This window comes from Gadus morhua, chromosome 14 (genome assembly GCF_902167405.1).
Source record: "Gadus morhua chromosome 14, gadMor3.0, whole genome shotgun sequence".
In the NCBI taxonomy this organism is placed as follows: Eukaryota; Metazoa; Chordata; class Actinopteri; order Gadiformes; family Gadidae; genus Gadus; species Gadus morhua.
The window spans coordinates 27,842,992-27,860,253 of NC_044061.1; the positions used below are offsets into that span (position 1 = coordinate 27,842,992).

The window sequence follows — 17,262 nt, forward strand, 5'->3', positions numbered from 1 at the left end:
TAGTACATGAGGCCCCAGGAACTTCTGGGTTCACGCTTATTATCCATCCTGGGTGTAATCTGATGGATGCCGCTTTGAGATTTGCTGCCCTCTTGTGATGGATCATGTCCTCCTCACATCGAATAGAATAACGAGGTCCCAATCATTGGCCAAGCGGTTGTTTCAGAGCACATCTGACTTCATTCACAGCAGAAACGAAGCAATACAAAAAATAAAAGAAAAATACTGGTTTATTATACACTATAAAAGAGTTGAACAGGCTATACATGATCCAAGAGGAGGGTTTGATTCACTGGTAAATGGACTGATTTATACAGACAGCACATCCTAACTCATTCACCAACACTCCCACTCATAAACACATCCCAAACATTCATTCATACAACAACGGCGTGTCCACCACGCAGTGCGAAAGCCAGCTCGACGGGAGCAGTCAGGGTGAGGCGTCTCGCTCAGGGACACCTCGACACTCGTCTAGGAGGAGCCGGGAGTCGAACTAGCAACCTTCTGGTGTGCGGTTCACCTTCGGAGCCACACAAAGGTGAACCATGAAGACCCAGGTGGTGAGCGATAGATAACAGAGAGGAGCATAGGCAGCAGCAGCTCAGATAAGAGGGCGCGGTAGTGCTGAGGAGAGTGACCTCTAGCTGAGCTGGGAGTCGATCGCCTGGAGGGAGAACTCACACACTGAACCGCCTCCAACCAGTCTTTAAAAAAATACATAGAAAGATAGAAGGCGCCTAGATTGGGTTCCTCCGCACGTCGATCAGGGGGCTGGGGGCCATCAGGGGGCCCGTGTTGAGGCTGCTCCGGCGGGACTCCCGGCGGGGCTTCACCAGGGGCAGGGAGGGGGTCCCCAGGGATGGGGTCCCGGCCCAGGGCCCGGGGCGCGGCGCGGGGGCCTCCGCGGGAGACCGCCGCCGCAGCTCCTCTATGACGGGAGGGGGCTCCTCGGAGGGGAGGGAGGAGCGCCGCCAGGAGGAGGGCAGCGGGGCGTTCACCAGCTCCCTCATCTCCTCCCGGGCCCGCGCCCGGAGCGACCCGTCCTCCGGCCCGCGGGGAGACGGTGTCTCGCCGCCGCCGCCGCTGCTCCCTGGGGACACAAAGCATCATCACTCTGCTGGTCAACGCTAGGCTAGTCCCTGCTAGTCAATGCTAGGCTAGTGAATGCTAGGCTAGTCACCGCTAGACTAGTCCACGCTAAGATAGTCAATGCTCGGCGTCCAGTGGCTCATCAAAGCAAAACTCTCAAAAGGGTGGCACCATTTTAATATCCAAAGCCATTCAAAGATACAGTGACAGGATTGTGTGCGTCAGAATAAACCCGTGATTGGTCACCTCTGGTGTAGTCCCTTGGCTGGCCACTGGGGGCCGCCAGCTCCCTGAGCCGCCCGCTGAGCTCCAGGTTGGAGGCCTTGAAGTGGTTTAGCTCCGTGCTGAGGCTGTGGATCCAGCCCTCATACTGCCGCTGCCGCCCCGCCAGACCCTCGTCCATTTGCTCTGGGGACGGCGAACACACACACACACACAACTCCATGGTAACGGAGACACAGACTTATGAGGACACAGATTTATGGGGACATGGACTAATGGGGACACGGACTAATGGGGACAGAGACTAATGAAGACACAGACTAATGAAGACACAGACTTATGGGGACACAGACTGATGGGGACAGACTGATGGGGACGCAGACTTATAGGAACAGACTAATGGGGACACAGACCTATGGGGACATGGACCTATGGGGACACAGACTTATGGCGACACAGACATATGGGGACACGGACATATGGGGACATGGACCTATGGGGACACGGACCTATGGGGACACGGACCTATGGGGACACAGACTTATGGGAACACAGACTTATGGAGACAAGGACTTATTTGGACACAGACTTATGGGGACATGGACTTATGGGGACACAGACTAATGGGGACATGGACTGGCCGTCGCCTCACCTCGGCACTGCTGCAGCAGCAGCTGCACGCTGCGCTCGTGCTCCTTCTGCTGCTGGGTGAGGCGCCGGTCCGTGTCTAGCGCAGAGCGGTCCAGCGCGTTCTCCAGCCACGCCACAAGCCGCTGCTGCTCCTCCAGATGCATCTCCAGGTCCGCCAGCGCTAGCTGCAGCTTCCGCTCCTCCTCCCGCAGCGACACCACCTGGTAGAGCGACATGTTCCATCAGCGGGTTAGAACCCTTAGCCTAACCCGTACCCTAACTGCCTGCGTTAGGGTACCCCCCAGGCGGTTAGCCAACAACATGTCCTATCAGCGGGTTATAGTTCTAACCCTATCCCTAACCCTTACCCTTAGCCTAACCCTTACCCCAGGGCCAAACACAACATGTCCATGTCTTGGATGGATGGCAGCCAGCAAATATTTTCTGATAAAAGATGATGTAATTTTATTGATATTTCATCAATAGATCAAAGAAGTGCATTGGACAATTTAATGAACTGAAAACTAGTCCACCGACCTTGTTTACAGTTGAGTGACAGCGGGAGACACAGACCTTATCAAACTGTTTGAGTGACAGCAGGAGACTCAGACCTTGTTTACAGTTTGAGTGACAGCAGAAGACACAGACCTTACAAACAGTTTGAGTGACAGCAGGAGACACAGACTTTGTCAAACAGTTTGAGTGACAGCAGGAGACACAGACCTTGTCAAACAGTTTGAGTGACAGCAGGAGACACAGACCTTATCAAACAGTTTGAGTGACAGCAGGAGACACCGACCTTGTCGAAGTACTTGCAGAGCAGTGCGCGGGTCTCCGAGGCCGACAGGTAGCTGAGCTTGGCCATGAGGTTCATCTCCCACTGGGACAGCATGCTGGCCGAGGCCCGCAGCTGCCTCTGCCTCTGGCTGATGGCCTCGTTCTTGTACTCGATGGCTGCGTCCAGAGCCTCGATCGCCTCGTCCAGCTGGAACAGCGTGCGCTCCTCCTGGGGGCAGGGGAAGGTCAGAGGTCAGCTCCACACTTCATACAACAAACAGCGTTCTTCATGAACACGCGGTCTGTGAAGCCCTTTGAGACTCAGAACGAGTGGACCTCAACGTCTCCAGCCTCTCCAGTATTACTGGAAGAAGAACTGATGGAGCATCCAGACCTGCATCTCCATATCTACTGAGTGTCTCTTGAGGAGAGCATCTCCTAAGGACTTCATGTAACCTCAGTGTGGACCTAAGTGATACCAGCAGTAAACAGGGGCCCGACTTTCAGAGGCCCGACTGCCCGGGGCCTGACTGCCAGGGGCCCGACAGCCAGGGGCCGTACCTCTGGAGACAGCAGGCTACCCTGCCTCAGCTTGTCGTCCAGCTCCACCCTCTGCTTCAGCAGCGTGTCCTTTTCCCCGCGCAGGGTGGAGATCTCGGTGCGGATCTGTTGGGAGTCCTGAGCGCTGCTGCTCCGCAGTAGCCCATCCCGCTGGCTCAGCTCCCGCTCCAGGGACTCAATGCGTCCCGACAGCGTCACCAGGTCCTTACTGAGGGCCTGAGGGGAACAAGGGGGAACGGGGGGGGGTTGTTCAACGAGGACAAAGCCTGACTGATACGGCAGGAACGTGATCAGAGACCCATGGCTCTGGAGAAGTTTTCCTGGTCCACTGACAGACTGGACCACAATGAGATCACGGATCTTTGGGACGTGAGATCACGGATCTTTGGGACGTGAGTGAGTGAGTGAGTGAGTGAGTGAGTGAGTGAGTGAGTGAGTGGGGGAGTGGGGGAGTGGTACCTGGCTGGAGCGCAGCCTCTTGGTCTCCAGGCCGCTCCTCTCCTGCAGCAGAGCCTCCTTCTTGGCCAGGATCTGCTCCCTCTTGGTGAGCTCCCCCTCCAGGTCCTCCAGCCCTCTCCTCTGCTCCAGCACGCGCTCCATCTCCTCGTCCAGCCACCGTTTCTGCTCCTCGATCTTCTGCCCACAGGAGAAGAGAGGGAGTCAGTGGGGTGCGGTCCGCCGTACCTCAACATGCTCCTCTATTGCTCCTCAACATGCTCCTCTATGGCTCCTCAACATGCTCCTCTATTGCTCCTCAACATGCTCCTCAACGTGCTCCTCTAGGGCTCCTCAACGTGCTCCTCTAGGGCTCCTCAACTTGCTCCTCAACGTGCTCCTCTAGGGCTCCTCAACGTGCTCCTCAACGTGCTCCTCAACGTGCTCCTCTAGGTTGCCTCAACGTGCTCCTCAACGTGCTCCTCAACGTGCTCCTCTAGGTTGCCTCAACGTGCTCCTCTACGTGCTCCTCAACGTTTTCCACTAAGTCGCCTCAACGTGCTCCTCAACGTGCTCTTCTACGTGCTCCTCCTCTCAGCACCTGCTGCTCCTCCAGGGAGATGACGGAGCCGTTGCTGCCACTGCGTCTCTGCCGCTGGAAGGCGGCGATCTCCTCCGTCTTGATGCGGAGGATCTTCTGCTGCTGCTCGTTCTTCATCTCCAGCTCCTGGGGGCCGAGGAGACACATGGGGACATGAGGAGACAGCAGGCGACAGAGGAGACAGCAGGGGACGTGAGGAGACATGAGGAGACACAAGGGGACAGCAGGGGAAACAAGGGGAAAGCAGGGGACCTAAGTTTGTGATGTCAGGGAACATTGTGTTTCTGCCATCCAAATGCCCACCCCCCACCTTGACGCGGTGCGTCCTGCGCTGCATCTCGGTCTCCAGCCGTCTCTTCTGCTGGCTCTCAAGCCGGAGCCGGCGCTGCAGCGTCTCCTGCTGCTGCCGCATGCTGCGCACGCTGCGCTCCAGCTCCGACACGCGGCGCTCGCTCTGCGCCGGCAGCGAGGCCAGCCGCGCCGTGTCCCGCTGCCGCTGGCTCAGCACCTGCAGGCGCCAGAGGTCAGCACGCACTGGGTCAGAGGTCAGCACACATGGGGTCAGAGTCAGCAGCATCAGAGTCAGCAAGGTGTGCAGACTGAAACGTGGCGGAGCTTACCTGGACCTTGCTCTGCGCGGCGGCAACCTTGCGGCGGCACTCCAGGGCGCGACTGCGGTCGGGGGTGCGCGTCTCCCTCTCCTGCCGCTCCACGTCCTGCAGCTGCCGCTGCGCCTCCAGCACCTCCTGCCGCGCGCCCCCCGCCTCCCGCTCCAGGGACGAGATCTTACAGCTGTACTGCCGGTTCAGCGCCTGGGCGCCCTGGCCTGGGGTACACACATCCTGTTACTAGAACCTCACATCCTGTTACCTAGAACCACACATCCCGTTACCTAGAACCTCACATCCTGCTACTTAGAACCACACATCCTGTTCCTGTTACCTAGAACCTCACATCCTGTTACCTAGAACCTCGGTTCAGCTTTAGCATCATGAGTGAGTACATGTACTATATCGATACAGTGGATAAAGTACATTTAGAGAGTCCTTTAACGACACAGGAGATAAGGTTCATTGAGCGCTGGGTTAGACTGGTTTGAGGCGCTCCGTACCGGTCTTCACCAGCTCCTTGATGAGCTCCTCCTTCATGCGGATGGTGACGGACAGCTCCCTGATCTTCTGCTGGGCCTGCACCAGGCCCTGGCCCTCCAGGCTCCTCAGACTGTCCCTCACCGAGGAGCCGCCCACGCTGGAGTGGGCTGCAGAGAGCCCAGGGGATCACAGAGAGACGGTTAATACTAGTGTCAGCAGAAAGGGAGGTGGAAGGAAGATAACTTATAAGGAAGCTCATAAAGATAGGGTATTAGATGAAGAAAAGGTGTTTCCACCATACTAATTCCTCAACAACACCACAGCTTGTGTGAGACACGGGGATCTTTGTATGAACTAACGGCTCAGCATGTTTTAGAACCCTTACAGAAGCGTCGGACGGAGGCGGAGAGATGGTCCAGCCCGGACGGCTGTGACGTCTGACCTTTGACCCCCGAGAGCGGTCCTCCACAGAGCATGTCCTTCTTGGACCAGGTGATGTCTGTCTGTCTGGAGAGAGGACGGACGTATCGGCACACAGCGCAGAGGACAGGGGAGACCAGGAGCAAGAAGGACGTCGCGGAGCTCACCTCCTCCTCTCTCGCATCAGGAGCTGAGCCTCCTCCTCGCCGATGTCGTCCTCCTCGGGGATGTCCTGCTCCTCCAGGAGGGGGCCGTGGGGGAACCCGGGGGGGTCCTCAAGGTAGCAGCCGTTGCTGAGGGAGCCCAGCGGACTGCCCTGCAACAAACACGCAGTCAGGCTGGGGGGGGGCTACAGGGGGGCCGGATCTCAGCAGAAGCCGCCCTCGTTTGTTACGGGTTACATGTGTTAATGTGTAAGACTATTATAGATGTTTAAGACCATTATAACCATATTATATGACTGTAGTGCTTCAGAGATGCCCTGCCCAATACAATGTTTTCTCAAGAGGTAGATATATACCAGTGGCGGCTGGTAGTTTTTAAAGTGAGGGAGGAAGGACTGCGCGCTTGGTTGCCATTGGCCTGCTTGCACTGTTGGTGTATGGTGGCATAAGAATGTGAGACTCAAGTTGTTTCAGGGTGTTTCGGTGAACTACAAAATTGTATGGAGGGATAGTTATCTGAATAAATTTGATACAAAGCCACCACTGGCATCACTGTAATTTGAAAGCTGGTGGGCAGCATGTCTTTGAAATGGACTACAAGGGCAGAAAGGATGAAAAGCCCAATTTTCAAGTCAGGCCTACATTTGATTTGTAAAAGTAAATAAAAATATCTTGGCCTATTTTTGCCCTCAATGACTGAAGTTATTGGTTGTAATTTAGCTACGTTTATTTTCAGTAACAATTGTTTTAAGGAAAGACTGACCAAAAGTGATTATTTAAAATGCATCATGCTCTGAATCATTCACCCTTTCCACACTATTTCCACAATATCAAACAGAACGGTAAGAGTAACAAACTAGTAAAAGAACGAGAACATTATTCTCGATTCAACATGATCTATAGGCAATTAGGCATGGTGCCTAGCAAGGAAAGTCGCTTATAGCAGCACAAACGTGAACTTGACACTAGTGGTGGCGTTTGGTTGCCCTATCAAGATTTTTTACATCAGGGAAATCATGAACAGCCCACGCTGGAGATTTGCAATTATTCATTAGCAAACAGGGCCAGCAATAGTCGATTGCTAGTAATGCTACCAGTAAGCCATGAGTAGGCTACCTGGTAAACCATGTAGCACCCACAACACTGACGTTGCCATTACTTTTGGTGATCTCGATTTTGCGAAGTGGTCCCAATTGGGTGGGAAAATATGAAATCTGGCAACACTGCTCACCAGCCAGGGATCCTGCTGATTGGTTCATAGCGCAACGCAAATAGATTTTTGCGCGAATCAGACTCCTGTAAGGTCCCACCCACTCAGAGGAGGACTTTCCTCCTCTCTCCCATTGAAACCCATGTTATTCACCGGCCGCCAGTACTTTCTGGGAAATGAATGGGAGTCAACGGAGGCTGAGGGAGGACCTTCCTCCCTGAAGTAATTGTCAAAAGGCGATAGGGGGTGCTAATGTCCCTTTACCCAGGGAAACGAACATTATATATTCAAAGGCATTAAAGTAGTCATATTTAAGCGCATTAATTCATTACAGTAGTCTGGGCAATCTACATTTTTTATTCTCAACAATGTTAAGGAGGATCTTCCTCCCTCTCCTCAATGGAGAAGCCTCCACTGATATATACATGTTGCTATGGAGTGAACCAACACACACAGCCTCTACCTGGGGTCCTCTACCTATCCTGGGGGCCCTCTACCTGTCTCTAGGGGCCCTACCTGTCCTGGGGGCCTCTACCTGTCCTGGGGGCCCTACCTGTCCTGGGGGCCTGTACCTGTCCTGGGGGCCTCTACCTGTCCTGGGGGCCCTGTACCTGTCATTAGGGGCCCTACCTGTCCTAGGGGCCTCTACCTGTCCTGGGGGCCCTGTACCTGTCATTAGGGGCCCTACCTGTCCTGGGGGCCTCTACCTGTCCTGGGGGCCCTGTACCTGTCATTAGGGGCCCTACCCGTTCTGGCGGGCCCTACCTGTCCTGGGGCCCCTGTACCTGTCATTAGGGGCCCTACCTGTCCTGAGGCTCTACCAGCCTTTAGGGGTCCTACCTGTCTTTGGGGGCCCCCGGAGGGGCTGTGGCGCGTGGCGCTCAGGGGGGCCGTGTGGGGTCTCTGGCTGAAGCCCAGCAGGCCGGGGGCCGACACCAGCACCTGCAGCTCGGAGATCAGGTCCTGCTGCTCCTGCAGCTTATCACTCTGAGAACACACACACACACACACACACACACACACACACACACACACAATATGAGGATATCGTTTCTGATCGTCTAGGGGGCTGCTGTCGGGGCCCGGGGGGTTAAGGTTGAGTATTTAATTACTCTCTTAATTAATAATCCAGTCAGGGGTAATGTTCCTCTCCGTTGTTCAGACCGGGTCTCACCACTGCTCTGACCCGCCTCACCTGCTGCTTGTACTGCTCCATGGCGTCCTCGAGGGCCGCCAGAAAGTCGGTGTTCTCCGTCTCCAGCTGCTGGATGCGGCCCTGAAGCTGGCCCACCGCGTCGGGCCCCTGGCCCCACTGCTCCTCCGGCTCCTGGGGGCCACAACACCTCGTTAACAACACCTTGTTACCGTCAGCCACTGAGCAGACACATCTTTTAATGATGCTGTCCCGTATGGCCTTAATCACAGCCGGTCCCCCAGTGAGTAGACAGACAGGTCCCCCAGTAAGTAGACAGACAGGTCTCCCAGTAGACGGACAGACAGGTCCCCCAGTAAGTAGACAGACAGGTCTCCCAATAGACGGACAGACAGGTCCCCCCGTAAGTAGACAGACAGGTCCCCCAGTGAGTAGACAGACAGGACCCGAGTAGGTAGACAGACAGGTCCCCCAGTAAGTAGACAGACTGGTCCCCCAGTAAGTAGACGGACAGGTCCCCCAGTAGGTAGACAGACATGTACCCCAGTGAGTAGACAGACATGTCCCCCAGTAGGTAGACGGACAGGACCCCAGTAGGTAGACAGACAGGACCCCAGTAGGTAGACAGACAGGTCCCCCAGTAAGTAGACAGACAGGTCCCCCAGTAAGTAGACGGACAGGACCCCAGTAGGTAGACAGACAGGTCCCCCAGTAGGTAGACAGACAGGTCCCCCAGTAAGTAGACAGACAGGTCCCCCAGTAAGTAGACAGACAGGTCCCCATGTAGGTAGACAGACAGGACCCCAGTAGGTAGACAGACAGGTCCCCCAGTAAGTAGACAGACAGGTCCCCCAGTAAGTAGACAGACAGGTCCCCCAGTAAGTAGACAGACAGGTCCCCATGTAGGTAGACAGACAGGTCCCCCAGTAGGTCGACAGACAGGTCCACCAGTAGACAGACAGGTCCCCCAGTAAGTAGACAGACAGGTCCCTAAGTAGGTAGACAGACAGGTCCCCCAGTAGGTAGACAGACAGGTCTCCCAGTAGACAGACAGACAGGTCCCCCAGTAGGTAGACAGACAGGTCTCCCAGTAGACAGACAGAAACGTCTCCCAGTAGGCAGAAAGACAGACGTAAAGGTTTTGACGGTCTGTTTGTCGTCAGCCACAAACACCCGGAAAAAAAAAGGTTTTACTTTTACAACATACATATATAAACATATATAAAAATGTATATATATATACACATATACAGTATATCCATATCTATATAGGTTTGTCGGGATGTAAAGAAAACTTTAAGAGCAGGGGAGCGATAGAGTCAGAAGGAAGGTGAGGTCACAATAACAACGTTAGAGGCGTTAGAGCCGGCGCCGTGTGTGTGTCTGTACTGGCGGTTTGCCGGCCGTCCTACGGGGCCCCAGGCCGTCCTCTGTGAAGCCGTTCTCGATGCCGCTGTCAGGGCCCGAGGCGCTGGTGAGGCCGCTGCGCTCCTCCTCCACCGAGCCCAGCCACTCCTTCACCCGCTGCGCCTGCTCCGGGCTCAGGCCGCCCTCGGCCTGCAACTCCAGCAGCAACCTGGAGGGGAGACAACGGGTAAGACAGGAGCAGGAGGGGTTAGACAGTAAGACAGGAGCAGGTAGGGGTTAGACAGTAAGACAGGAGCAGGTAGGGGTTAGAGAGTAAGACAGGAGCAGGTAGGGGTTAGAGAATAAGACAGGAGCAGGTAGGGGTTAGACAGTAAGACAGGAGCAGGTAGGGGTAAGAGAGTAAGACAGGAGCAGGTAGGGGTTAGACAGTAAGACAGGAGCAGGTAGGGGTTAGAGAGTAAGACAGGAGCAGGTAGGGGTTAGAGAGTAAGACAGGAGCAGGTAGGGGTAAGAAAGTAAGACAGGAGCAGGTAGGGGTTAGAGAGTAAGACAGGAGCAGGTAGGGGTTAGACAGTAAGACAGGAGCAGGTCGGGTTAGACAGTAAAACAGGAGCAGGTCGGGTTAGACAGTAAGACAGGAGCAGGTCGGGTTAGAGAGTAAGACAGGAGCAGGTAGGGGTTAGACAGTAAGACAGGAGCAGGTCGGGTTAGACAGTAAAAAAGGAGCAGGTAGGGGTTAGACAGTAAGACAGGAGCAGGTCAGGTTAGACAGTAAGACAGGAGCAGGTCGGGTTAGAGAGTAAGACAGGAGCAGGTCGGGTTAGACAGTAAGACAGGAGCAGGTAGGGGTTCGACAGTAAGACAGGAGCAGGTAGGGGTTAGACAGTAAGACAGGAGCAGGTCGGGTTAGAGAGTAAGACAGGAGCAGGTCGGGGTTAGAGAATAAGACATGAGCAGGTCGGATTAGACAGTAAGACAGGAGCAGGTCGGGTTAGAGAGTAAGACAGGAGCAGGTCGGGTTAGACAGTAAGACAGGAGCAGGTCGGGTTAGAGAGTAAGACAGGAGCAGGTCGGGGTTAGACAGTAAGACAGGAGCAGGTCGGGTTAGAGAGTAAGACAGGAGCAGGTCGGGTTAGAGAGTATGTGCTTCCCTGGGCTGCGGACCTGTATGCGGTGTCGGTGCAGGTCCTGTAGTGGGCGCTCTGTGCCCTGGTGGGCTCTCCGTCCCCGGGCCGGGGCCGCCGGTACGGGTCGGCGTGGGCGATGATGCGTGTCTCCGAGCGCTGCCGGGTCTCCAGTGCCCGGCGCAGCGCCCTGATCTGCTGCTCCAGCCCCTCCACGCGGTCCGGCTCCCCCCTGAGGTTGACGGTGGGCCGGTTCTGGATGTTGCGCGCCCGCATGGCGTAGTTCAGCGTGTTCAGGCTCTCGTCGAAGTCGGCCGATGACGGGCTGACGCACGCGATCATTAGCGTCTTGGAGTTCCCCCCCAGCGAGTCCTTCAGGATCCTGAGAGGAGGCAGTCAGCTGTCACCTGTTACGTTCACATCAATCGCTTCATAGAAGAGCAGAACAGCCTGCAAAGAACATTTGCGGTTCCCACGTCAGGTGAAAACACTTGAATGAGAGAACATTGATTGATTGATACGGATTGATAACAGATGATGTGTCTATTCTTCCAGCACCAATAGAAACAACCCCCTAAACGTCGACATGGTGCATAGAGCTCCGACCTACCTGGTCAAGGGACCTGACCCTAGCCCTACCTGGGGATCCCTGTCGGGGTAGTGGTGGCCCCTCCTTTGGGTTCTCTTTAGCCTCACCTGGTGATCTTGGAGTCCCGGTAGGGGATGTGGCTGCCCCGTCTCTTGGGGTCCCCGAGGGCCCCGATGACGTTGCCGAGGGCAAGCAGGCCGCTGTTGATCTGGATGCTCTCCTTGAGCCGCTCCCCCGTGTTCCCAGTGCGCAGCACGCGCTCCGAGCCCGCCAGGTCCACAAAGTGGAACTTGGAGGTGAGGATGTGGAGGCTGGCGGGCCGCGGGCCCCCTCCCCGCCGCTGGTCCACCTGCAGGGTGAAGACCGTGTGGGAGCGGCTGGAGCGCGGGTTCATCGCCGTGGCGCCCGTGTGGCGCGCCGTGTTCCCCGACTCCAGCAGACTGAGCACCTCATCCAGACCGTCCACCTCGCACTCCTTCACCCCGCACAGCACTGCGCACACATATGCAGACGCAGACACAGACACGCACGCAGACACACGGACACGCATACGCACACACCCACAAATACATACACAAGAAAGCACACAAACAAATAAACAATGTTTATGACTGCATTAACTAATGTTAATTAATGGTGAACTAATGTACCCACATTGTACAGGTTTACCCACAGAACCTTAAGTCCCTACTACCGAACCTTTAGTCCCCACTACAGAACCTCTCAGTGCCTGGAGGATCCTGAGGCTCCATGAGGAGCCGGTGGTGGAGGACCTCCTCCTTACCGATGGTACCCTTGTCCTCTCTGATGTGGATGTCCCTGCTGGCTGTCTCCACCTCCAGCAGGTCCTTGAACTCCTCCTTGTGCACCTCCAGGTAGGACACCCGGACCGAGAAGTCCATCAGATCGTTCTCGTCCAGCAGCTTGAAGATCTCCGCCACGGCCCTGGGGATGATGCCCTGCTCCTCGTCCCTAAAGGAGGCTGAGGAGAGAGGAGATACGCGTCAGACACCAGGGGCCATAGGAACCATTCTCAATGCCTGCTCTGGGCTATTCCTCTACGTTTGTATATATATGTATATATATATATATATATATATATATATATATATATATATATATATATATATATATTAGTGCTGTCAGTTAAACGCGTTATTAACGGTGTTAACGCAAGCCATTTTTAACGGCGTTAATTTTTTTATCGCGCGATTAACGCAATTTATTAAAAAAAATATATATATATATATATACACAGGTGCTGGTCATATTATTAGAATATCATGAAAAAGTTGATTTATTTCATTAATTCCATTTAGAAAGTCAAACCTGTAGAATGTATACATTCATTCTAAACAGACTGATACATTATAAGTGTTTTTTGCCAAAAAGAAGATGATTATAGCTGACAACCAATGAAAACCCTAAATTCAACATCTCAGAAAATTAGAATATTGAAAAGTGAAAAGGTCAGATATTGAAGACACCTGGTGCCACACTCTAATTAGCTAACTAACTCAAAACACCTGGAAAAGCCTTTAAATGGTCTCTCGTTTTGATTCTGTATGACACACAATCATGGGGAAGACTGCTGACTTGACAACTGTCCAAAAGATGACCATTGATACTTTAAAGAAGGAGGGCAAGACACAAAAGGTCATTGCCAAAGAGGTTGGATGTTCCCAGAGCTCTGTGTCCAAGCACATTAATAGAGAGGCGAAGGGAAGAAAAAGATGTGGTAGAAAAGAGTGTACAAGCAAGAGGGATAAACGCGCCCTGGAGAGGATTGTCAAACAAAACCGATTCAAAAATGTGGGGGAGATCCACAAAGAGTGGACTGTAGCTGGAGTCAGTGACTCAAGAAGCACCACACACCGACGTATGCTTCAGCTGGGCTTCAGCTGTCGCATTCCTCGTGTAAAGCCACTCTTGAATAAGAGACAACGTCAAAAGCGTCTCGCCTGGGCTCAAGACAAAAAGGACTGGACTGCTGCTGAGTGGTCCAAAGTTATGTTTTCAGATGAAAGTAAATTTTGTATCTCCTTTGGAAATCAAGGTCCCAGAGTCTGGAGGAAGACAGGAGAGGCACAGAATCCACGTTGCCTGAAGTCCAGTGTAAAATTTCCACAGTCAGTAATGGTCTGGGGTGCCATGTCATCTGCTGCTGTTGGTCCACTGTGTTTCCTGAGGTCCAGGGTCAATGCAGCAGTCTACCAGGAAGTTTTAGAACACTTTATGCTGCCTGCCGCGGACCAACTTTATGGAGGTGACGATTTCATTTTCCAACATGACTTGGCACCTGCACACAGTGCCAAATCTACCAGTACCTGGTTTAAGGACCATGGTATCCCTCTTCTTGATTGGCCTGCAAACTCACCTGACCTTAACCCCATAGAAAACCTATGGGGTATTGTGAAGCGGAAGATGTGAGATGCCAGACCCAACAATGCTGAAGAGCTGAAGGCCACTATTAAAGCAACCTGGGCTCTCATAACACCTGAGGAGTGCAACAGACTGGTCGACTCCATGCCACGCCGTATTGCTGCAGCAATTCAGGCAAAAGGAGCTGCAACTAAGTATTGATTGCCATACATGCTGAAACTTTCCATGTTCATACTTTTCAGTTGGCCCACATTTCTAAAAAATCATTTTTTGTACTAGTCGTAACTAATATTCTAATTTTCTGAGATACTGAATTTGGGATTTTCAGTAATTGTCAGTACTAATCATCCAAATTAAAAGAAATAAACATTTCAAATATATCACTCTGTGTGTAATGAATTGATATAATATGTAAGTTTCACGTTCTGAATATAATTACTGAAATAAATCAACTTTTTCATGATATTCTAATAATTTGACCAGCACCTGTATATACATACATAATTTTTTTCTTTGGCTCAAAACAAAGAAGCAGTAGCCTGACTGCTATGTTCAAGGCAGTATGTTTGTATGTTCATCGTTTAATTGCACTATAGGATTTTTTTTGTATCGTCCTGTTTTGATCAGTATATGTCAATGTTGTTAACAATTAAAAAAACATTTGCACAAGGCAAGCCGATGCCCTTCTCCATGTTGATAAGAGCATTAAAATGAGAAAAAAAAATGGGACAAAGAAATCAAGGGATATTTAGCATAGAAAAAAAATTGCGAGTACTTGCGATTAATCGTGAATTACCTATGACATTAATGCGATTAATTGTGATTAAATATTTTAATCGCTTGACAGCACTAGTGTGTGTGTGTGTGTGTGTGTGTGTGTGTGTGTGTGTGTGTGTGTGTGTGTGTGTGTGTGTGTGTGTGTGTGTGTATACATACATAAGGACATTGTACGTGCATGCACCTCTACGTTTGTAGAGAAATATACCTTTTTGCCCTTTGGATCATAACTCGTCATAACTCATTGTCTTGTTCCTCCTAATAAGCATATGCAATCTGACTCCAGTGACACAAAACATTAATTAATGCATCTCAAGCCACAGGGAGGAACCCGTCCTCCTCATGAAGACCTCCTACTACAGATCCTTCTCTACAGCAGGACCTCCATGCCATCAGAACAGATCCTGCTCCAGGGTTCACCAGAGCACCATGCCATCAGAACAGGTCCTGCTCCAGGGTTCACCAGAGCACCATGCCATCAGAACAGGTCCTGCTCCAGGGTTCACCAGAGCACCATGCCATCAGAACAGATCCTGCTCCTTCACCAGAGCACCATGCCATCAGGACCTACAGATCCTGCTCCTTCACCAGAGCACCATGCCATCAGAACAGATCCTGCTCCTTCACCAGAGCACCACCATGCCATCAGAACAGATCCTGCTCCTTCACCAGAGCACCATGCCATCAGAACAGATCCTGCTCCTTCACCAGAGCACCATGCCATCAGAACAGATCCTGCTCCTTCACCAGAGCACCATGCCATCAGGACATACAGATCCTGCTCCAGGGATCACCAGAGCACCATGCCATCAGGACATACAGATCCTGCTCCAGGGATCACCAGAGCACCATGCCATCAGGACATACAGATCCTGCTCCAGGGATCACCAGAGCACCATGCCATCAGGACATACAGATCCTGCTCCAGGGATCACCAGAGCACCATGCCATCAGGACATACAGATCCTGCTCCAGGGATCACCAGAGCACCATGCCATCAGGACATACAGATCCTGCTCCAGGGATCACCAGAGCACCATGCCATCAGGACATACAGATCCTGCTCCAGGGATCACCAGAGCACCATGCCATCAGGACCTACAGATGTTGGCCTCCCCGACGGTGTGGGTCTTCCCGGAGCCCGTTTGGCCATAGGCGAACACGGTGGCGTTGAAGCCCTGGAAGAAGGCCTCGATGAGGGGCTGGACGGCCTCGGCGTACACCTCCTCCTGGCAGCACGCCTCCTCGAACAGGAAGTCGCAGGCAAAGTGGCGGTCGTGGCCCAGGGTGAGGCTGCGCTGGGCGGGCTGCACCGTGATGCAGCTCTCGTGGCCGTGGAGCAGCTCTTTGGGCAGCAGCGGCCGCACGCGAACCGCCACCTGCACCGCCGAATCCTCCGCCGCGCGGCCCGGCCCGCTGGGCAGCTTGGGGGACATGGTGGTCCTTCGGTCAGAGCTCCTCTACCCGCTGCCCCTGCTGCTGGGAGGGACTCATCTCAGGCTGAGGAGAACAGAAGGAGTCACTCACCGCTGTGTTGGGGTGGAAGACGCTAGGAACACATTGTAGGCCATTGTTAGTTACAACAGAGTACCAGGTAGGCCGATGGATGTGTATTATTATGGTATTTATATATCATAGAACTCTAATCCCTGGAAAACACGGAGGGATTCATATCAGGGTCAAAGCGTAGGGATGCTTTAGGTTATGAAGCCGGTGGACATACTTGGTGGATGTACTTTGGGTTTAAGTTCCATTATTTATAATCAGAGGGTTGAGCAGATGATGAAGGAAATGGTTTAATCCATCATTAAGAGAATGTATTGATCCATCAGTAACAGAATGGTTTAGGCCATCAGTAACAGAAGGTTTTTCTGATGGATGTTCAGCTCGTGTTTTGTGGTTTGCAGAAGATTGTCTCCTAACTTTCTTCACGAGTCCAGAACAAAACATTAAAGCTCCGATTAGTGAAGAGCTAACCCGATCCGTCCTAAAGAACTTTAATCAACACCAGGTCGAATCATATCGCCTGCTCTTGTGAAACATGTTGAAGTTAAACTACAGCAGCAGACATGCTAACTTTAGCCACTTAGCTCTGCTCTCTGAGGACTTCAACCCTGGTCCGGGTCCACGACCAGGACCTGGACCTGGACCCGGAGCCGGATATCAGACGGGGTCCACCGCTAACAGTTCATGTGGAGGGTGGATGAACAGTCCTAACGGATCTCATACTCACTTCTTAAAGCAGCGAAGTTGATCGTGGAGCTCAGCAGCAGCAGAGGTTTGGAGAAGTTAGAGGATCAACAGAAGGGAAGGGGCCAAACAGCGGATCCTCTCCGAGCGTCAGACCCCCCCCTCCTGATTGGGCGTTATTGGAGAGAGAGGGTGGGACTTTCAGAGGCGAGAGGGCGGGACATGCATGGGTTTAGCGGAGAGAGAGAAGGAGCGACTTTGATACGGCGATATATGTTCCAGGTTACTCATTTTATTTTATTTGTTTTTCTAATGTTCTGGAACTTATTTTTCTTGCTCCGGGCTCTGTTAACTTAAGTACACGGCTCGTATGAAGTAAGAGGACGGAAATTGCATTGCGGTAGACCGGGATAACGCTAAGGCTCATGACCCTCTCCAGCCCAGTACGCGTCGAGCCAGCGGCTCACTCCAAGTGC

General features: G+C 52.8%; 1 protein-coding gene across 3 annotated transcripts; it reads right to left on the bottom strand.

Annotated features, from left to right (window-relative positions):
- Positions 1 to 212: 212 nt before the first annotated feature.
- On the bottom strand, positions 213 to 16,972 carry kif7 (kinesin family member 7). Of its 3 annotated transcripts, none has more exons than XM_030377053.1 (20): positions 16,830 to 16,972; positions 15,699 to 16,145; positions 12,222 to 12,419; positions 11,545 to 11,929; positions 10,889 to 11,230; positions 9,746 to 9,932; positions 8,399 to 8,530; positions 8,044 to 8,190; positions 5,997 to 6,145; positions 5,795 to 5,916; positions 5,430 to 5,576; positions 4,939 to 5,144; positions 4,629 to 4,826; positions 4,319 to 4,444; positions 3,742 to 3,915; positions 3,283 to 3,498; positions 2,744 to 2,950; positions 1,967 to 2,165; positions 1,339 to 1,500; positions 213 to 1,093 (listed from the first exon to the last, which is right to left on the bottom strand). In XM_030377053.1, the coding sequence occupies exons 2-20, from the start codon at positions 16,030 to 16,032 to the stop codon at positions 741 to 743; spliced, it is 3,984 nt and encodes a 1,327-aa protein (XP_030232913.1). In that variant the 5' UTR covers positions 16,033 to 16,145; positions 16,830 to 16,972; the 3' UTR covers positions 213 to 740. The 3 variants fall into 3 exon arrangements, with proteins under 3 accessions (XP_030232913.1, XP_030232910.1, XP_030232912.1); XM_030377050.1 differs by having other exon boundaries at positions 3,742 to 3,918; XM_030377052.1 differs by having other exon boundaries at positions 3,742 to 3,918; positions 15,699 to 16,096; positions 16,830 to 16,961.
- Positions 16,973 to 17,262: the final 290 nt, after the last annotated feature.